Source organism: Phodopus roborovskii, unplaced genomic scaffold, assembly GCF_943737965.1.
Source record: "Phodopus roborovskii unplaced genomic scaffold, PHOROB, whole genome shotgun sequence".
Taxonomy (NCBI): Eukaryota; Metazoa; Chordata; class Mammalia; order Rodentia; family Cricetidae; genus Phodopus; species Phodopus roborovskii.
In genome coordinates, this window is record NW_026125264.1 from 3,235,798 (window position 1) to 3,258,199 (window position 22,402).

At 48.0% G+C, this 22,402-nt stretch overlaps 1 protein-coding gene across 1 annotated transcript; it reads right to left on the minus strand.

Annotated features, from left to right (window-relative positions):
• Window positions 1–3: 3 nt before the first annotated feature.
• Window positions 4–17,494, minus strand: CUNH20orf96 (chromosome unknown C20orf96 homolog). Its single transcript, XM_051194069.1, has 11 exons — window positions 17,472–17,494; window positions 15,945–15,993; window positions 15,318–15,417; window positions 9,975–10,090; window positions 6,349–6,507; window positions 4,278–4,377; window positions 3,078–3,235; window positions 2,896–2,997; window positions 2,656–2,742; window positions 1,977–2,095; window positions 4–248 (listed from the first exon to the last, which is right to left on the minus strand). Exons 1-11 carry the CDS (start codon window positions 17,492–17,494, stop codon window positions 188–190), a joined length of 1,074 nt encoding a protein of 357 aa, XP_051050026.1. The 3' UTR covers window positions 4–187.
• Window positions 17,495–22,402: the final 4,908 nt, after the last annotated feature.

The following is a 22,402-nucleotide window of genomic DNA, read 5'->3' on the forward strand; positions in this document are numbered from 1 at the left end:
AGCAAACACAAACCCAGATTTATTGGCAGCAAGGACTGGACATACCTGCCTGGTCCAAGCAGCAAGGGAGAAGGGTGGAGGAGGGGCTGTGGGTCAGATTCATAATAGAGACATTGTCTTACAAGTAAACCAGCCAAACCCCGTGCTGGGAGGAAAGGAGAGAGGAGAGGTGGCCAGGCACTGCCATCTAGAAGGGGAGTAGCTCTTGCACAGGAATGTTGAGCTCAACATCCATGTCTGGGGTGCACCTGGCAGGAAGTAAAAAAGGACTGTGAGGGGTCAGCAGGGACGCCAGGATTAGGGGCAGAGGGAATACACTCCAAATTCATTACAATCCTGGTGGTTACTAAGGAGACATCATCCCAAAACTCAACCTGCAGCCACCTGCACAAACATGCGCATATACATGGATATGTGCATTATGTGGGGGAGGAGGGGTACGTGTGTGTGCGCACACACACATACAGGTCAAAAGCGGGAAGGAGATTACGTTGCCAAGGACTAATGTCTCCCTGAAAAGGACCAAGATCAGAGGGCAGCAGGAACTCATGTCAATGTCACATCCTCAAGGAGAGTCCTTCCTTGACTGCCCACTTCACTGCCCGGGGACAAGCTCTGCCAAGCTCATGGAGCTCTTAGTAGCTCCATGCTCAGAGCTCAGTGTCTCCTAATGCCTGTGGTGGCAGAGCCAAGGGTTACTCTCATTCATTGGCTCCTTGGCATTTCATAAACTCAAAAGCATTGCTGAAGAGAAAAAAAAAAAAGGAAGAAGGGAGGTAGAAAATGAGTACCAGCAAGAACAGTGAGGCATGGTGTTATACAAGGCTGTCCTGTAGGGGCTGGAGATGGCTCAGAGGTTAAGAGCACTGGCTGCTCTTCCATAGGTCCTGAGTTCAATTCCCAGCAGCCACACGGTGGCTTCCAACCATCTATAATGAGATCTGGTGCCCTCTTCTGGCCTGCAGTGTAGAACACTGTGTACATAATTAATAAACAAACCTTAACCAAAAAATAGACTGTCATCTAGGCCAAACTTCTGCCATCTTCATGCGTTTTACATTTGGCTCTGCCCTGTTGCAAAACATCATCACAGCTTACTCTATTGACTGATGACATCTAACCACTCCTCCCAACCAGACATGTGCCCTTAGGGTCTCAAGGACCCTAGAATGTATAGAGTGAGAAAGAATAGTGTTAAGAGGGCTCCACACACACAGCCAGGGGGAGCCATCACCCCTTCTGGAAGCAGGCTTTTCAGTAAGGCTGCTTTGGGTTCACACATACCCCATGGCCCAGGCTCTATAAGTAAGGCCAATAAATTCATTAATTTCCCAGGAGGAACCTTGGTGGAATCAAGCTTTGGTTTGTCATTGCTTAATACTCACTCCCTCACACCTGGAAGAAAATTCTCTAAATACATGGAAACCCCAGCATTCAGGAGGCTTGAACAGGAGAATCATATTTGAAGCCTGCCTAAGCTACAAAGCCAGACTCGGTCTCAAAATACAAAGGGGGGTTGGGGGTAGCAGGGGTATGATACAAGGAAAAGCCTGGGAGGAGACAGAAAGGCAAAGGGGGAAAACTATATAATTTGCAAGTACTGGGCTCTGCCACCACACAAGGTCCTGTGGTGTCATCATGAAGAGATCTGGCCCATTCTCACTCTACCACCTGGCCCTACAACAACAAAGCAGGCCAAAGGTTAATTTTGGAAGGAAAAACATTCTCCTCTTGAAGCACAGAAGGCTGCCAAGCAGAAAATATGTCCTTCCATCCTTGTCTCCATGTCTTTCTTTGAACTTACCGTCTGGTTCAGCTACACCAGAGATGGGCAGGGAAAGCTGTGTCTAGGCTGGTGTCAGCATAGAGGCACACCCAGGACTCCTCCCTTCATGCCTAGGCTCTCGACACCTACCCAGATCACCTTCCCTAGGAACAGGTCTGCTCAGCCCAGCATGGCAGCCAAGACTACATACTTGGGTCTCTGTAGTAGAACATCCTTAAAAACAACCTCTCGAGGGTTCCAGACCTCTGCGTACATTTGCTCCACCTCTGCGACTAATATAGGAATTTCTTCCTTCAGCTGCTGGATAAGCTGAGGGGAGAGACACAGAAAGGAAGTGTGAAGTTCAAGCCTGGGGAAAGGGGACAATACCACAGAAGGAGGGTGTCTGGGAGATGGTACGGGCCTTGTCACTAAGATGTGCTGGATTCCAGAGAGCCAACCTCCCTGTTTAGGAACAGGAGCAGGTCCTTCAAGTGAGGTGAAGTGACAGGGAAGAATGGAGGCAGGTGACAAATGGGTGGGCCACACAGTATGAGAAAAACAGGATGGGTAGAGATGGGGACCTTGAGTTGTGAACTAATGGCGGTACCAGGATGAACACTCCCACAAGAGAAGGTGGGGCCTCATTCCCTAGCTCTGATCATGGGCCAAAGGGTTAAGGGAAGTTGTTAGCAAAGAGCAGGTGATGTGTGATAGTGCGCAGGGGTCATGGCATGCAGTGGTGGCCGGTGAGTCAACTCCAGGCTAGCATGAATTCCCTTTGAGATGAATGATGAGCGACACCAATAGTACAGTCAAGGAAGAAGGCCGGCACCTGAGGGCCCGCCTGCAGTCCCTCACCAAGGCCATGGCCTTCCTCGTGCCCTCACCTCCCTGAACCAGACCGTGCATCTCTGCAGGCGCTGGCTGTCCAGGGTCTTCAGCATAAGTATCTCCTCATAGGGTTTCTGGGTTTTCTGTGGATAAAGAAGAAGTCTGTCTCTGGGTACCCAAGGCAGGAGCACAGAGGTGGCTGACAGGGACACCAGAGGCAGAAGGACTGGGAAGCTAGGAGGGCCAGGCCTGTGCCTGGAGACATCTCCCCCACTCGACAGCGGCTGACTACTCACCACCATCAGAGCTCTCAGGATTTTCTTCTTCTTCTCCTGAATCATTTTGGAAAAACACCCCAGGACCATTTCACGCATCTCTTTAAGGTTGTCCAGTTCATCCTGGGGGTGGGCAGAAGGAGCTTGGCCACCACTCCCACCTTCCATGTCATCTAGGTATGGCGGGCCAGGGGCTCACTTACCTGCTGGCTGTCCTTGGCCTGCTGCACCTGGCGTATGTGATTGGCAATCTGGACCGACCTGACAGGGTACTCGTGGTCCATGTAGGTGCTCAGGAAATTCACCTCCTCGTGGGCCTTCAGGATCTCAGCATTCAGCTGGTCTACCTCCTGCTGCAAGCCTGGGGAGGGACAGCATGGGGAAGGGAGGGGCAGTTAAAGAAGGGGGCAGATGTCTGGGCCTTCCTTTAGGGGGATCTTCCCAGGAGACCCCTGAAACCCAGCTGCCCTTGGCCAGTGGACCAGGATCTGGGCTGAGGTGTGCCCACACGAGGCAGGAGGTGGTGGGAGCTGAAGCTGGTGGGGTCTCAAACCCCAGAAAAGAGAAATGAGAAGGTGCAAGATCCCTAGACCGGTCCAGCTCTGCTGACTGCTGAGTGGTCCTCACCAAGACTATCCCTAACCGGATCTCAGCATCCTCAGACACATGCCCCTGAGGAAGCAAGCCCAGAGAGTCAGGGTGACACTGCTGCCCGAGACAGGATTAAGACAGCATTTAGTTGCCAGGATGATCACACCTGTAATCCCAGCACCAGCAAGACTAAGGTTAGAGGACTGTTGAGAATTCAAGGCCAGCCTGGGCTACAAAGTCAGTTCCAAGCCAGCCTGAGCTACAAAGTGAGACCCTGTCTCAAAAAAGAAAGTGAGTAAAGATATTGTCTATACTGCCTTTCTCCGTGGAGGGGATTCCCCAGTGTCAGTCTGCCTAGCAGAGGTCCCCTGACACACACCTCCTCGACATCTAGCCTCTCAGGAAGGGGAGGGGGCATAGATCCAAACAATGGAAGAAGCCAGATCTAGTTCCCAGCCACTTCCTCCCAGAAGGACCTGGATAGGAAGCTTAGCCAGGGTAAGCCTGGATTCCAACTCCTAGGCACGTGGCCTACAGCAGGTACTTCCTCTCCCTCTGCTTCAGTCTCCTCCTCATCGGTAGATAAAGTGTGACAAAGACCCTGCATCCAGGAGGTTACATGAGTGTGCAGTCACAGATGCTGGAACGCCCAGGCCTGGAAAACACTGAGCACTCTTGGTAAGCTATTCGCTCTAGATCTTGGCAGTGTGCTCTCTCTAGAAGGCAGCATGGGCTTGGTAGAGCCGGAAAGGCAGTGCAAGCTGTTGCCCTCCCCCAGGGGCACCTGGATGAGGCTGGGGGTCAGCCCTTACTGTTTATTTTGCTCTCCTCCTTTTCCTTCCACTCCTGGAGCTCAGACCTCAACTGCTGCACCCTCTTCTTGTTCGAGTACTCCAAGATGTCGATGACATTCTAGGGAAGGAGCGAGGTCAGCTGACCACCAGCCTCTGCTGGCTCTCCAGCTCTTAGTGGGCTGTGGCCACAGAGTACTTCCATAACCCACTCCCAAGCCAGCAACCTGAGGAGAGGCTGGAGAGCCCCTACCTCCCACTCCAGGCCTCAATGGACCCCTTGCCATGGCCTGGGGCAAACGTCTTTCCCGCGTCCCTCGCTCACTCACACCTTGCTGTCCAGCCATCCAACTCCTTATGTGCCCTTTTGCTCCCTCTCAGCCCACGTCTGGGGCATCTGTTTCCTCTGCCTGCAACACTCATCCATTCAAGCTTCACCAGTTCACACCTCTGTAGGCTTCCGCTTAAGTATATGGCTTTCCGCAGGGAGTCTTCTTGATGCTCCAATGTCTGAGTCAGAGGTCCCCTTGGGACTCCCCAAGTCCTCTCCCATCCAGTATAGCACATAGCCAATGCTAACTGCAACTGCCTGTGACCCCATTAGAGGGAAGACTTTGTGTGGGCCAGGTGACTCATCATGGCTGCTCCCCAGGGCCCATAGGTACACCCAGGATGGTCCAAGGGGCTAGAGGAACGGCTCAGCTGACTTCAATCCCCAGTACCCACAGTAAAAAGCCAGGTGTGATGCTGCAGGTTTATAGTCCCAGCTCTGGGCCTGCAGAGACAGGTAGATCCCTGAGGCAGTCAGCTGAGTCTAACACACAAGCCTCAGGTCCCAGGGAGAGACCCTGTCTCAAAGAAGATGGCCAGCTCCTGAGAAACAGCATCACCTAATGGCTACCACGTGCGAGGGTGTGTGTGTGTGTGTGTGTGTGTGTGTGTGTGTGTGTGTACAGGAAGTTTGCTTGGGCTGAAGAACTGTGTGGCTTTTGTCTCTGTTAAAATTAGACTTTTGTCTACCAAAGCTTCTTAGGTGTAACTTCTCTTGGAGATAACACCCTTAGGGAAGTAAATAAGTGATTGAGGTCACAAGGACAGTGTGTCCCCACAAGACAGCAGCACTCTCTCTACACACAGAGAGAGAAAAAAAAAAAAAGCATAGTAGGACCTAAGAAGATGGTCATCTGCAGAATAGAAGAAAGGCTACAACAGAAGCCAGCCCTGCTGACCCCTTGACCTTGAACTTCCAGTCTCTACTGCTATGGAAGCTCTCCACCACGGCAGCCTGAGAGATGAATCCACCCCCACAGTCTGAACCTTTCTCTTCATCTCACAGACTCCAGGTCATCTCTGGGCAGAATGACGTCATAGAGAAATCATTCATCCACTCTCTGACTCTTCTCCAGCCCAGACTGTCAGGCCCTGTGACCTCCCACCCTCTCACCCCAGCACAAGGAGGGTGCTTTGCCAAGCTGCTCTTCACCCACAGACCCTACATGCCACCTCCGAGTTTCATTATAGCAGCGTGGGCCCCAGATAGTAGTATAGTTGTTCCTCTCCCTGACCCCCAGCAAGTTAACAGTGAACTCAATCAACTGTACTCCCTAAAAACAAAGGTAGCAGGGCAAGGAAGGCACAGATCCTGGGGTAAGGCTGCCTGGGTTCAAATCCTGGCTCCTTGCTATCTGGATGACCTGGAGCAAGTTCAATCCCCTGGCCTTGTGCTTTCCGTTTCTTTCCTGTAAAATGAGGACAAGAATAGCACCCACCCTGTCAAAATGTTGTGAGGTATATGTGACTGTATATAGCGCATTTGGTGTCTCACTGTGGTCGCCTGGCCAGCAGTGGTGGTAGTGGCTGCACCAAATACTTTCTACTGCACAAACGCCAGGAGTAGCCACAACCTCCCATTTGATGTTGTATTATTGTGATCCACTCCACCAAGTTCCAAGATACAACGTCAGCCCGAACTCTCCCTGATGGTAAGTGGGGATGAAGAGAGGCATTGCGTTTTCTCAGGTAGGTCGGGAGTGGCCAGCAGAGGGCGCGCCGGCACAGGAAGGAAGCTAGAAGAGGAGAGGTGGAGGCTCACCCCGAGAATGCCCTGCTGCTGCAGCATTTCGCGCACATTCATGGCCATGGTCTCCTCCATGTCCTGAATGGACTTGACGAGTTCCTGGTTGAGCTTGCTGAGGAAGCCCTCGTGGCTGTAGAGCTCCTGGAGTGAGGTCCGCTGGTTTCGAAGCATCGACTGTAGGAGGGGAGGAAGATAGCACTGTACCTAACTTGCAGAGGAGGGGGGTGGGGGGAAGGGCAGTGCTGAGAACCCAAGGCCTCCTGTAGTAAATGCTGCCAGGTGATTCCCCATCCCGTGCAGGTCAGAGTGCCTGGAAATGGAGACAACTAAGCAAGACACACACACACACACACACATACACACACACACACACACACACACACACACACACACACAAAATGTCACATCTCTAAGATGAGAATTCATCCTACAGTAGGTGGCTTATCACCATCTAATTAACAAACATCAATAGATAAGGATACTAAAGACCTCTTCAAATCAAAGAAAACTAGAAAGAATGAACATGATAATGGCCTAGTTAGGTAAGAAGGCGGCAGAGATGACAGGCTAGGTTTGGACCAGAAGCAGGGAATGGTGGAGAAGAATACCCACATTTTCTTATCAGGCAAAATGCCCCTGTGGAAAGTGAGTCTGAAGGGGTAAGTGATTTGCCCAAGGTGACACCCAGTGGTACATAAGATCGATAGTGTTAGTGGTTAATAACAAATAATTTTAATAACTGCCCTACTGCCCTACATGAGGGTGGCCAAGTGCTGTGACTTGCTCTACGGTGACACATGGGATCTTTTCGCCCTGCAGCTCCCAAGTGGAGGCTCACAGAGGTTAAATGACACTGTCACACGGCCAGGAACCGACAGCGTCAAGACAGGGGAGCCGGACTTCAGAGACTCACAGTCTCTTTCCGCTACCCCACCACAAGAACTCAGGGATTGGTGCTGCAAGAAGCCCAGTGCGTGGTGGCACAGGCATTATCTCACAGCACGGGCCAAGGCAAGAGGACCGCATGGGTGATCCGTGTGAGTGAGGTAGAAATGCCCTGTCTCACAAAGCAAAGAAGGCCGGGTGGTGGCGGCACACACCTGTAGTCCCAGCACTCGGGAGGCAGAGGCAGGAGGATCTCTGTGAGTTCAAGGCCAGCCTGGTCTACAGAGTGAGTTCCAGGACAGCCAAGGCTACACAGAGAAACCCTGTCTCAAAAAAAATAAAATAAATAAAAATAAAAATAAAAGGAGGAAGGGAGGAAGAGAGGGAGGAGGAGAAGCTATGAGACGCTGGCTCACAGTGTGAATAGGACTAGGCTCTCCCAGATCTGCCATGGGGGTGAGGGGAACCTGGAGAAGTTAATTAACCTCAGATAACTCACTGATACTCATTCTAAGCAGCTAATAACTAATTGCTGCTTCAGAGAACTGCCATTTAGGAATGAGATAAAATCTCCAACGCTGCCACTGGGGCAATGTGGTAAGCGAGCCCAATGTGTGCACAGCAAACAGCTGACACTGGTTTCTTTGGCTCTAGTGTCCCCTAGCTACCCCCAGCAACACTCACGCGCGTGCGTGCGCACGCGGGCGCGCGCACGCACACACACACACACACACACACACACACACACACACACACACACACCGCTCCCGTTTCCATCCTGTCTGAGTGTTCTCTTCTCTAGTCTTTATGGTCATCCTGATTTGACCATCTGCCCTGGCCCTCAGCTCCTGTGTGCTGTACCAGATAACAATACCAGTGCAGGTGCAGCGTGGCTGCTATGTGCCAGCGCTATGTCCTGCCCTCGCTTTACCTCACAGCAAGCCTAGGAGACATGCACTGATTAGTCTCACTTCATAGAAGTTCAGATTCCACAGCATACCCAAGGTCACACACAGCAGAGCTATTGTCCATCGCTAATAACCACTCCACTTTTTTGCTCCCACATCCCAAGACCCCAAAATACAAAAAAAAAAAAAAAAAAAAAAAAAAGCCATTCTCAAGTCCCTAGGAACAGAGCTCAAATTGCTGGTGGAATGAAAAGCTGGGAATACACATTGATAACCTGGTTACTCTGAGAAATGGGATTTTATGACCTCTGCTCCAGAAATGTATGTGTCTGACCGCAGATCTGGCGTGGTATGGTGCTGTCTCCTGCGTGATCATGCCGTCAACATGCAGTCATGCAATTACTATGTGTAGCTGTGTCTCCACTCGCAGCTACTTCCTTCTAGGACCCCTACCCCACACAAGGGCCCCTTCAGCCTGCACTCCAGACTTAGGCGTGGCCCCTCACCTGTATGTTATTGCCATGTTTGTGGTCGTTATTTGAAACAGGTTCTCATTCTGTGGTCCAAGCTGGCCTTGAACTCACCATGCAGCCTGAGCAGTCCTCCTGCCTCAGACTCCCAAGCGCTGGGGTCACAGGAATGAGCTATCATGGCCTATGGCTTATCACTTCACATTTAATATATGTGTCTCCCCAAGGTCAGAGCCCAGCCCTGGCGAATCTCCAAGCTCAAAGTACAGCAAGTGTTCAGTCAGGACCTGCTGACGGAATGAATGAATGAATGAATGAGTGAATGAATGAATGAATGCTTACAAAAGACGGCATGAAGAACTGCTGAGGGGCACAATTTACTGCAACGGTGGCCATGTCCATACCGTGTGTCACATAAAAACACACAAACTCCCCTACAGTCAGGATAGAAAGAACATCAGAAACAGACCTTCCTACAAATGATGGACCCATTGAAGCCATCTGGCAAAATCACAGCTGAAGGGAAAAACACAGGTTTTTGTTTTTATTTTTGAGACAGATTCTCACAATTTAACACTTACTGGCCTGGAACTATGTTTGAGGTCACTCTCTGCTACATAGTGAGTTAAGGCAAGCTAGCAAACTAGACCAATCTTTTAAAAGAAAAAAAAAAAACTTTAAAATATGGATCAATCCAGGCTGTGGTAGCACATGCCTTTAATCCCAGCACTCAGGAGGCAGAGGCAGGCAGATCTCTGTGAATTGGAGGCCATCCTGGTCTATGGAGTGAGTTCTTGGACAGCCAGAGGAGTTACACAAAGAAACTCTATCTCAAAAAACAAAAATCATCATCATAATAATAATAATAATAATAAAATATGATTTAAGTGATTAACGAAGCTGTAAAACAATGTATAACAACGGTGGGCATGGCAACACACACCTGTGTCCCAGCACTCTGGAGGCAGGGACAGCAGATTGTGAGTTCAAGGCTAGCCTGTTACCCAGTGAGACATGGCCTGGGGAGGGAGGTGGGAAATGAGTTAGCTACAATGGTACCAGCTGATGTGAAGAACCTTTTCCAAGTAGCACTCCCAGATGAGCAGGGCTCTGTGTGCTGCCAGCACTAAGACAAGCCACTGGTATACTTCCAATGCAGAGAACTAGTCTAAGCCTTTCAGTCTAAACACAACAGCCCAATCTGAGCTGCTTTGGCCCCCATGCCACAGTTTTCTGGCTGTGCGACCTGGTACAAGCCATTTCTTTCCCCGTCTGCAAAATGAAAGGAGTGAAGTGTGCACACAGCTTGCCAGCTTGCCATGGGGAGGAAACGGACGGTCTGAGGAGCAGACCGTCTGCTGCTCTGGGCCTCTCTTACCCGCATCAGCCGAACTTTGGCCTGCATCTTCCCATGGTGTGCTTGTTCTCTTCTTCGAAGTCCTCGTAGATTCTTTGCTAAGTTTGCCATCTCTACAGAGGTCTGGGACTGCACTGCTGAGGACAGATGGGGAAGGGCAGAGAGAATGGGGGTACACCCAGGCCTGGGCTCAGGTCCCCAGACAGTGCAATCAGCTGGGCCCAGCCCCAGCCCACTCATATACAGGTTTGCCGTGTAGCACAAACAAGGGTGAAGCTGCTGCCCACGAGAAACACCCAGCTCTACGCTGGGCCTTGTTTTGGGGCGGGAAAGCCCAGAAGAATGCAGTGATGTGGGGGTGACTGAGGGGTGGCTAGCAAGAGCAGAGATGGCCAGGGTATAAGCTTCAGTTTCCCTTCAGGGTCAGTCTATTCCCTGGAAGGTGAACTTAAAGAAAACATTGAGGGAAACCAGGCCAACCTTACTGTCAACCAGACAAAAGTCAAGAACTACCACCACCATCATCCCTACCACAGCCAGGCATGGTGATACATGCCTTTAACACTTGGGAGGCAAAGACAGGAGGATCTCTTTCAAGTTAGAGGCTAGCCAAGACTACATAGAAAGACCTGTCTCAAAAAATAAAATGAAGAGCCTCCCCCCTCTGTGTTCCTCCAGCTCCTGACACAGAGAGGGGCAGCAAGTGGGTCACCATGTCCAACAAACCCAAATCCCTGCTCTCCCCACCTGGCGGGGAGAAAGGTCAGCTGAGGCAAGAAGGGCTTTCTAGCAGCTCTGGCACCTGGAAGGCCACATGGTCTCCAGTCCCTCAGTCCTCCTATAAGATGGGAACAGCCATGCCCGCCTCATAGGTGGGTCATGAAGACTGGATGAGACATCAGTGTGCCCTAAGGCGTTTAACACAGTAACTGTCACATCTTCAGGGCTGGCTCCTTGCTCCTAGCTACTATCATGTCTAGTGATCACAGAAGCTATGCACAACTCCTCCCCCGCCCCCAGCCATCTCTGCAACACCGTGAGTGGCAATCAGACAGAGTAAAGGCTCTTCCCGAGCAAATGCTTAGGATAGGAATACAGCTCAGCTGGTACCATGCTGGCCCAGCATGCACAAAGCCTTGAATTTAATCCTTAATACTGCATCAACTGGGCATGGTGGTTCCAGCCTATACTCCCAGCACTGAGGACGTGGAAGCAGGAGGATGACAGCCTGGGCTGCATGGGAAGGGAGGGAGGGAGGGGAGAGGCATAGGGTGGGGGAAAGAAACCCTGCTTCCTATCAGACAGTTCTGTACCAACACGGAACCACCACTCAGCTGCTCCTCTCCAGCCTCATCTCCACCAACATCCCTACTCTGAGTACAGCTGCTCACTTGAGAACCATACTAAGTATTTAACAGGCCAAGATCCTTAATTCTGGGAAATTTTAATATTAAGTGCTGAGATGATAAGTTACTCTTACTACATATATGCTAACTACATAGATAGCTCTCTCCTAATCCTCCTGCCTCTGCCTCTCAAGTGTTGGGCTCACAGGCAGGTGCTAAACTAAACTATTGGGACTTTAGAAGAATGTAAGATTGCCCACAGGTACAAGCCTGCTGTTAAGATATACAGAAGTATTACTTTTCTGTTTGTACCTTGTTGGATTTTTTGGTATGTGCATGTGTGTTTTCATATGTTAGGACAGGTGAGTGTACAAGTGCATGTGTGTGATCATGCATGAGGAGGCAGAGATTGTCAACAATTGCTATCTTCATTAGCTCTCCACCTTATTATATCGAGCACAGCCTCTCACCTGAATCCAGAGCTTAGCAATTCAGCCAGTCTAGCTAGCTGGCCAGCCACAGAGACTGGCAGGTCACTGGGGCCTGCAGGCTTCCATCGTAGCTGAGAAAACTTGATCCCCAGGTTCAGGGAGAGAACCTGCTTCAGAGGAGTAGGTGGCGTGTGATAGAGGGCACTCAGCACCTTCTTCTGGCCTCTCTACACATGCACACTAATGTGTGCCCCTGCCCACACATGTGCTTATACATTCACATACAAAAATATTGTAATAAATTTAAAAAGGAGAAGTACTGAGATGTATAGGAACATCTCATTATTTCATCTGAGACAGCCAACATCATTTCAGAGAGCTACGTCTTTCTGCAAGCCACCAGTGACATATGCACGGCCCAGTTTTCCTTTACCAGCTTTGGATGTTGTACAGATTTTCCTAGGGGGATGTGATGATATTTTGTTTGTGATCTAACAATAAAGCTTGCCTAAAAATCAGGGTACAAAGCTAGCCACACTAGTTAGCCACAGAGTCCAGACAGTGGTGGCACACACCTTTAATCCCAGTGCTCGTGATCTCTGTTAGTTCAAGGCAACCCTGGGCTAATGAAATCGATCCAGTCTAAAAGAGAAACAGAGCTCACACAAAAGTAACCCCAGTACTTGGGAGTGACACGCCTTTAATCCAGCACTAAGGAGGTGGATACAGAAAGGAATATGGCTGGGCTGAGAGAGGAATATAAAACGGGACGAGACAGGAGCTCAAGGCAGTTTGAGCAGCAGTTAGTCTGAAGCAGTCTGAGGATGGGATGCAGTCTGAGGATTCGTAGGGACAGGATTGCTGCTTTTAGTCTGAGCACTGGTAGAGAGAGGTAAGAACTCTAGTGGCTGGCCATTCTGCTTCTCTGATCCTTCAGCTTTCATCCCCGATAGCTGCCTCTGAGTTTTTATTATTAAGACAAAAGAGAATTTGTGCTACAGGGGGATATGAGGAAAAAGTCTGTCCACCCCATACAGGGCATGGATGCCAAACCAAAGAATGACTCCACCCAAGTCTAGCTTAGGGAACCAGTAAGCTTATTGGGGCCACTTACAGGAGTGTGGACATGGGCTTAGAAGGGTGTGGGCAACTCAAACCCACCCCCAAATGGGTGACAGTTCATAAAAGCTGCATATCATAGCATATGTGTAGAAATCAGGGGACAGCTTTCTGGTGGGGGGGGGTGGGTCTCACCTTCCACCACATGGGACCTAGGGATTGAACTCGGGTCATCACTTTAACTGGTTGAGCCATCCTTTTACTCTGATGGACTCCAGTATAACTATTTTTCTTCCCTGGACTGAGCTTCCTGGAATTGAAGTTACAAACCTGTTCAGTGTGGGTGTTGGGAACCAAACCCAGGCCCTCTGGAAATGCTCTTAACCACTGAGCCTTCTGTCCAGCACCCCTCTCTCTGCTTTGTATTTTAAGGCTGAGTCTTGCTAAGTTGCCCTGGCAAACCTTTAACTGACTATCATCAGTTAGGATCACAGGCCTGGGCCACCAGGCTTAGCTTGGCCAACTGCCTTTTTAAAATATACATACAATATTTCTCATTTACTCCTTCCTCCTCCACCCAATTCCTCCAGGACACACCCCCATGTCTTCCTCCCAGCCTCAATTTCATATCTTTATAACTCTCTCTCATATTCATCTTCATATAACTCATCTCATATTCTCTTCAGCCACTGAAGCACAGGCAACCTCCAAGAGTACCAGGCATGCAAGTGGTACATACACATACATGCAGGTAAAATAATACACATGAGATAAAAGTAATTTTTAAGGGGGCTGGAGAGATGGCTCAGCAGTTAATACTGGCTGCTCTTCCAGAGGACCAGGGTTCAATTCCCAGCACCTACATGGCAGCTCACAACTGTTCCAGGGTATCTAACACCCTCATACAGATAGACATGCAAGCAAAGCACCTACTTTTTAAAAAAGAAATGAAAAATAAATTTTAAAAACTCAAAAAGATGGTTTGGGGTGTAGCTCAGTAGTTATGGACCTGTGCTGTCATGCCCACTTTCACATGAGAGCTGGTGATCTGGACTCAGGTTTGCAGGACAAACACTTTACTCTCTCACCTTCCCTGTATTTCTTCAAACAAGGAATGGTCCAAATACCTGTTCTTTAGTCTGGACTTGGTGTCAGAGGGAGGGGGATTTCTATGAGTTTGAACTTGTTCTACGTACTGAGACCTTCCTGACTCACATAAATATAATATGTAAAAAATATATGTATATAAAGAGGTTCTGGGGGTAGATAGGATGCAGATTGGCTTTTCCTGGGGAGGTGTGAACATTTAGACAGGGCACCAACAATAGACCAGATACATTATTCTACCTGAATCTAGCCAGTGGAGCCAGTGTTTACTGGGGTTACTTGAAGGAGTATGAGTTAAGGATGACTTAAGAGATCACAGGTGGCAGAGATAGCTCATAGGCAGCTGCATCCCCCAAAGCCCACCCAAGCATGGGTGAACGTTTGTGAAAACTGCCTTCCTAGAGCTCCCTGCTTGAAAACAGCTCTGCCATCACTCTCTGAACAGCTGTAACGATTCATGAATCCTAGAGAAGGGATCTTCCAACTCTTTATTTAAGGAATTTCTTGAGCCTTAAAACTTTCCTTTGCTTCCTAAGCCCTGTAAGTTTCCTTTACTTCTCCCTCCATGGGGTTAGGGGGGGTCTGTTAGCAGGAAATAGCTACATAACACAAGGGCTACTCTTTATAGTTCAGGTTACCCTTGAACTCATGATCTACTGACTTTTTCTCCTGAATGCTGGAGGGATCATCTGGGTGTACCACAGAGCCTAGCCCACACAATCCTTTTTCAGTTACCAGAAAGATGAAAGACTCTTCCAAGTGAGCAAACAGCATTGCCAAGACCTCAGAATTTCCCTGGGAAGGTTAACAATGCTGTGATGGAGTCTATTAATTCCCCAAACTGTTTGTTCCCATCCTGAACATAGAGCCAGCTTCCCAGGCAGACATGGCCATGTGATCAGAGTTACAACCCACAGAAGGAGTGCAAATGGTATGTGTCACTTCAGGTCTGGGTCCCCTTGTTCTTGTTCTCTCTTTCTTCTCTGCCAGCAGATGTTCTCAAGGGCTTACCAAACGTTAAACCCATGAGGCTAAAGGAGGAGTAAATATGATAGAACACTAGATAGATAGATAGATAGATAGATAGATAGATAGATAGATAGATATATCAGAGTAAATGAGAAATACTGTCTGTATATTTTAAAAAGCCAGTTGGCCAAGCTAGGCCTGGTGGCCCAGGCCTGTAATCCTAACTACTTAAGAGTTTGCAGGACAAACGCTGAATCACTGTATGGAACAGACCAGCCTCTCCCACACATCTACAAATACATTCCTTAGAAAATGAACTTCCATATCAGTACCTGAAGATTGAAGGCTATTTGTCATATTAGTTAACCTAATATGAACAGTGTAAAGGACCAAAAGCAGCTATTCCAGCTTATCCCCAACACCCACCATAGCTCCCCAGAGCCTCTGCCCACCTGGCTGGATACTAGACCAAGTCTTCATTTTGCTTTTGCTGTGGCCTTTGGCTTGTCGGAGAGGAGGCAGAGTAGACGGCTTCAGGTTCTTCCCTGACCACTGTTAGGGAACACAATGCACCACACGTAACACAGTCAGTTCCAGGCTCTGAGGGTTCAGCTCCAGCTTGCCCTTTTCGGGTTACCTGTATCCTAGAGCAAGCAACCTGAGCTCGAAGCCTTGATTTTCTCATTCGTAAAGTGAACCTAATAACTCAGCCTAAGGCCTTGAGTTGTGAGAGGTATTTGCAAAACTTCTGTTGTATCAAGTAGCCAGAACTCACCAAAAGCATGTAGGCCATGAGATACTAAGAACTTGAAGAAACCGAAAGCATGGAAAACTCCCAAGACCCACCCTCTGGCAAGTGGAGCAGCAATGAGATCAGTGAGCAGCTTGATTCACCCTTTCGATCGGGTAATGAGTGGCATTAAGTGAGTTTCAGAGGCTTGCTTCAGAGGCTCTGCTAGGCTTGACATTCAGGTCCAGGCTCAGTTATCACGACCATGGGAGCTGACGGCAGGTAGAACACAGGATCATGGAGACCTCCACCCACACCGGTCCATCCTGTCCACCCTTCCGGGACTCACCAGTACTTGAGACTTGTGCCCTGAGGAATGAGTCCTAGGGTAGGTTTGTCTGGAAAGAATAAGGAGTGGGTGGGAGAACTTCCATCAATCCCAGCTCAAGGAGTGATCCTACTCTTTACCAAGCACACCAGCGAGCTGGAGCCTGGAGAGCAAAGGCCCACGCATGCGTGCTTCGCCACCCGGCCACGCTCTCTGCTTACTTGTGAGCCATTGGGGAAAGAGGAGTCCTGATCTTCTAGGCACAGACCGTCTCCAGAAGCCCGTGAAGCTTCTGCTACTTCTTGTCTCAGAATGGATCCCAAGGAGACCAGCGCTTTCCCTAACGCCTGGTCTCCAAGGAAACGCAACTGTGTAGAGCAGAGGGAAATTAACCTGCCAGACAAAACTGCCAGGAACGCACCAACCTGGTTTCAAACGTCTTTCTCTTTCCCTCCACCATCATCAAACTTTCATCAGATTTGCTTTTTCGTCCTCACTCCTGACTGTGCTTCGTACTTCATCAAGAATATCATGGAGATTAGGAAACATGACGCGTTCATAACACACACAAACTTCCTGCATCCATGGATTAATCTCCACCCCTGACCAGTTCCCACACTTCCGCTCCAATCCCATATGCTCCCATTTTCTCAAAGATATTCGAAGAGCACGAAATCAAGCCAAGCCACTTTCCAGCGTGAATGAGGCCCTCAGGAGCAGAGGAGCTATTGACAGTTGATGGTTGCTAGGGAAGTGAAAGTCAGCTTTCTTTAGGGGTATGGCCTGGTAAACCACCCATGCTCCAGAAGATGGCCCCACACCCATGCGTGTGAAGACAGCAAGCATTGAATTCAGTGGCTTGTAAAGGAAGAGGACAAGAAGTTGGGAGGGGGATGGGAGAGTGGACCGGGAGGGGAGAGTGGGGAGTACAAATGATTGCAGTAAGGTGTAAGCATTGTGAAACTCTCAAAGGGTAAATTGGAGAGGGGAGACTAGGCTTCTTGAGGGGAGGGAGGGCTGATTTTCTGTTCAGCTTTGGCTGGCTTGGAACTGAGGCTTCCCACCTCTGCCTCCCAAGTATTGAATTAAAAGCATGTGCCACCATGCCCAGCTGACACGGGCTCTCTATGTCTCAGTGCCCTCCTGGTTTTCTCCTACATTTCTTCTCTCTTCTTTGAAGCATACTCACTTACATAACCAACAGAGCTTCATTTCTTCTGTACAAAAAGTGACCACTTCCCTGCTGTCCACCCTCCCACAAAGCTCTCCTCTCCCCTAACACTGCCTTTATCAACCTCATCCCTGACTTCCCCTTTACTAAATCCCTTCATCATTTCTCAATCATCACCTTATTGGGCCTTTCTCCAGCATTGGACACAGCAAATCACCTCCTGCCTTGAAGTATTTACATAAGTCAATGTCCAGGAAGCTACTCTTTTGAACAGCTTCCTTCTTCCTTTTCAGCCTCCTTCTTGGCTCTTCTTATTCTGTCTGTCATTAGCATGTCCCAAGGCTCCCGTCAGGCCCTCTCCTCTCTGTCACTCTTACCCCTTCTGCTGCAGGGATCTCATGGCAGCATCTAAGGCAGCAGGTCCTACTGCATGAGCGGTCAGGACAGGGAGAGAAGATGCAAATTGTTCAGCTTGCTTTTTCCCTTTTATTCAGTCCAGGCCCCACAACACACACACACACACACACACACACACACACACACACACACACACGGAATGGTGCCATTTACATTTAGGCTTGTCTTCCCATTTCAATTAACCTAATGTAGGAAATCCCTCACAGAAATCTGTTTCCATGGTAACCCTAAATCCCACCAAGCTAACAACCAAGGTTAACCTTCACTCTCATGGCTTTCTCTCCAGTCCAGGCCTCCATACTAAAAATTACAGCTGCATGCACCCAATTGCCTAGTTAATGTCACAGCTTGGGTGTCTAAAAGGCATCTGTAATCCGTGCTATCCCTGAACTCTGTATCTTCTTTCTTGAAGGCATTCTTGACTTTTCATCTGTTGTGGGATATTTTGAACACATTCTGACACTCCGAGACTGCCAATAAAGTTGACTTTGAATCAAGGAGGCTGGAGTTACCGATTAGCTGACCAGAATTAACCATAAGAGTTTTTGGTGGACGCAGATTAGGAGAGACACACACAGAAAGCAATAGAGAGGGGCTAACAAAGATTGCAGGGCCTTTAAGATATGGGAAGCATGGAGAAGCAGGGTCAGGTGATCTTTTCTCCATCACTCTATGATCTATCAGATTTTTACCCCAAAATCTGACTCCCAAATTTTATTTAATAATAGAACAATAAAATTAAGCTTCACTTATCCCACAATAAACCATGAGCAAAACCTGGAATGGTGGCCCACATCTGTAATCCCAACAAGACAGCCTGTCTCAAAAACAAAACAAAAAAAAAATCAAGATTATGTCTATAGTACCTTGAAAAGACATCTAAAACTGGATCATTTAACACTCAAACTATATGCATACATCCACACATATTCATGACCCTAAATTACAGTGCCACCTTCTACCTTCACCCTACTTCAGTTCTCTCTACACACACTAGGCTTGCTGGAACATATAGTTAAGAGAACTGCATTAGGGCTCTCTACAGCAGCAGAACTTATAGACTATACATAATATGGGGATTTATCGGAATGATTGGTCCAATTAATCCAACAATACAACAATGGCTGGCTATGAATGGAAAGTCCAAGAATGCAAAAGTTGCTGAGTCCACAGGGCTAGATGTCTCAACTGGTCTTCAGCAGACACTGAAATCCCTAAGAAGTAAGCTCCAGTGCCAATGAAGGATTGGATTTGCTAGCAAGGCAAGAGCAAGCAGGCAATGAGCAAAAGCTTCCTTCTCTGCCAATCTCTGTCCCAGGCTGCGGCACCAGTCAAGCTTACAACCAAGAATAGCTATCATAAGAATATTACCATGTAAAAGCAAGGGAGAAAGAGCAAATGACTTTAAACTCTCCAAAACTTCAACAGAAAGATGTTACCATAAACTACTAAGGCAAAGCTCTAAAATTTTTCCACCCTCTAAAACTCACAGGTGCTAGCAGGGCATGGTGGCACTCACCTGTAACCCCAGCACTCTGTAGATAGAGGAAGGAAGATCAAGTAGTTCAAGATTATCCTCATCTACAGAGCTGAGCTACATGACCACATAAGATTCTGTCTCTAAATAAATTTTTAAAAAAGAAAGCTGAGGTAGGGATCTAGGGAGATGGTTCCATGCCTCTTGGAGAGGACTTGGGTTTGATTCCCATCACCTACATAGTGGATAACAACCATATTAACTCCAGAGGATCCTACACTCTTTTCAGACCTCTACAGTCCTAGGCATGCACATGGTACACAAATACAGACACAGACAGAATATAAAAATGAATACTTAAAAAAGAAAGAAGGCTGAAGCAAGAGAATGGAGTTTCAAGCCAACCTCAAAAACAAAAACAAACAACAAACAAAAAACCAGCTCTCAGGAGGCAGAGGCAAGTGGATTTCTGTGAGTTCAAGGTAAGCCAAATCTACAGATCAAGTTCCAGGACAGCCAAAGCTACACAGAGAAACCCTGTCTTGGGAAAATAAATTAATTAATTAATTAAATAAAATCAAAATAAATAGCCAGGCATAGTGAATATGCTCATAATCCCAGAACATGAGAAGGAGGAAGGATTAGGAATTCAAGATCATCCCCTTAACTATAGTGAGCTTGAGGCCACTCTGGTTTACATGGATTCTGTATCAGAAAAGCCCAGAAGTAATTAATACATTTTTAAAAACCAAGGCAGAGGGCTGGGGGGAGGGGGTGTTGCTCACTAGCAGAGCATTGTCCTAGTATGCACAGGCCCTAGTTTCAACTCCTAGCATCATAGATATGGAGAGAGAGAGAAAGAGAGAGACAGAGAGAGGGAGGGAGAGAGAGGGAGGGGGAAAGGCAGAGAGAGAGAGAGAGAGAGAGAGACTACAGAACATTTCTATGTTGAGGGGAACTGAGAAAGTCCCAAGTAAATATGTGTTGAATTGAGCACAGTCATGTAAAAGCACCCCATGCTTCAGACCCATGACATGAAAGCCTTCTCTGGGGAAGGCTTGGGGAGTGGCAAACCCTCAGGCTGGCCTCAGTCCTCCAGGGTATTTACAGCCTGAAGCCACCCCCAACAAAGACCCCCTCTGAGACTAGCCACCTCCTCCCCCTGCTCTGCATAGTAAACACACTGTTTCCCACTTAACAGAAGGTACCTTCCATCTGAGCAAGGATAACCTACAATGATTCCGGCTTTTCTTAATTTTTAGTGTTTTTGTTATTTTGAGACAGGGTTTCTCTGTGTAGCCCTGGCTGCCCTTGAGCTCAATCTATAGACCAGGCTGGCGTCTAACTCACAGAAACCAGCCTGCCTCTGCCTCCTGAATGCCTCCACAATTCCCAGTTTTCTATAGGTGGGTGGTTAATCTCAACTGTCAATTCAATGAGCTCTGGAGTAACCTAGACTGGCCTCTGGGCAAGTCTATAGGGAATTGTGTTGATTAGGTAATTGAGGAAGGCCTACCCAGTGTGAGTGGTGCTATTCCCTGGCTGGGTCCTGAACTTATAAAATAGAAAGTGAACTGAGCAAAAGCTTGCACCCTATCTTTTGTCTGACAGTGATTGTAATATGATAAACTGCTCCAGGGTTTTGACTGTTTTGACTTCCCCACTATAATGGGCTGTATTTTGAACCCCTCCTGGAATACAGTTCTGGAGCTGGAGAGATGGCTCAGTGGTTAAGAGTGCTGGCTGCTCTTCCAGAGACCTCCATTTGATTCCAGCACCCACCATGGTGGCTCACAACCATCTATATTATTACAGTTCCAGGGGATCTGATGCCCTCTGCTTGCCTGCATGACCACCTGCATACATGTAGTGCATGTACATACACATAAAATAATCTTTAAAAATTTTAGCCAGACACTGGTGTCAGCATGCCTTTAATCCCAGCACTCAGGAAGCAGAGGCAAACTGACCTGAGTTCAAAGCTAACCTGGTCTACAAAGTTTCAGGATGGCCAGGACTACACTCGAAAAAATAAAAACATAAACTACACACGAGGCTGCCCATTGACTCTGTCAAGTGATCTGAACTCCTGCTTCCTTGCCTAAAAAACTGGTGTAGTTACAGCACTGGTTTTACAGAGGATGCTTCTATGTGATAAAGCCTGGAAAGTGCTTATTACACTATGGGGTACTTAAAAACTTTTAATATATGGTTATTGCCCACATGAGCAGGCTTTATGTGTTTTCTAATTTTTTTTTTTTTTTTTTTTTTTTTTTTTTTTTGTGCCTATGTGGACTGGCATTGCATACCAAGTCAGGAAACAATTTGGTGTTTCTTTCTTTCCCTTCAAGTAGGTTCCAAGGATCCAACTCAGATCTCCAGGGTTATGCTTCAAGCACCTTGACCTGCTAAGGATTCCACGGACCTGTTTTGTTTCCTCTCCATTCTTAGTGTGTCTTTGTGTTCTTGTCTATAAAACCACGGTGGAGGTGAAGTAGCTTCAGGAAGAGTCAATGCTTTCTTTCCACCATACTGGTCTGGTCCCAGGGATGGAACCCAGGGACCGTGTGACAGCAAGGGCCTTTGCCCACCTACCAAGCCACTTTATCCCCGTTTTGTGCTTTGTGACAAGGTTTTTCTGTTTCTCTTGCTAGTCTGGCTTAGCCCACACTAGGTAGATCTAGCTGAATTTGCCTCTATTTCCCAACACATATGTGGACCATTATGCCTAGCCCACACAAGTTCTGCAAAATACAAGTAATGTACAGTACTTGTAAATGAACCAGTATAAATACCAGCGAATAGATATAGATGTAGAAATTAAGTATGGGCACACACACAATTTTTTAAAAGTATGTAGCTGGGGGGGTCTGGAACTCAGATTTGCCAGACTCTACCTTTTAAGTGCTGGAATTAAACATGTGTGCCACCATTGCAACGTATTTTTATTTTTAACGATGTGTATATGTGTGTGTGTGTGTGCACGAATCCCTGTAGAAGCAGAAGCGGCAGTTACAGTCAGTTGTAAGTCGCCTGACACTGAGCCTCCTCTCCAGCTCTTAAAAAAAAAAAAAAAATGCCAAAAAGTTAATGGGAAAGTCTTCACAAAAAAAATAATAATAATAATAATAATAACTTCTCTGTATATTTGAAAGTGTTCATAACCTAAAAATGGCGGGAAAAAATTAATGTCTTGTGCTCCAGGGGCCTCCATTTCTTTTGCTTTTTAACATAAAAGCATCACTCAAACGATGAGCGAGATCGTGGTGAACTCTGTACGGTCTTTGGACGAGCTCCTGGAATGAAATCGAGGCCTGCTTGCGAAACGCCAAAACCTCGAGAGCGAGGCCGCGGGCCCAGCCTCCAGGGCAAGGGCGGGCGAGCGGGCGAGCGGGCGGGCGGGCTCGGCCCTCC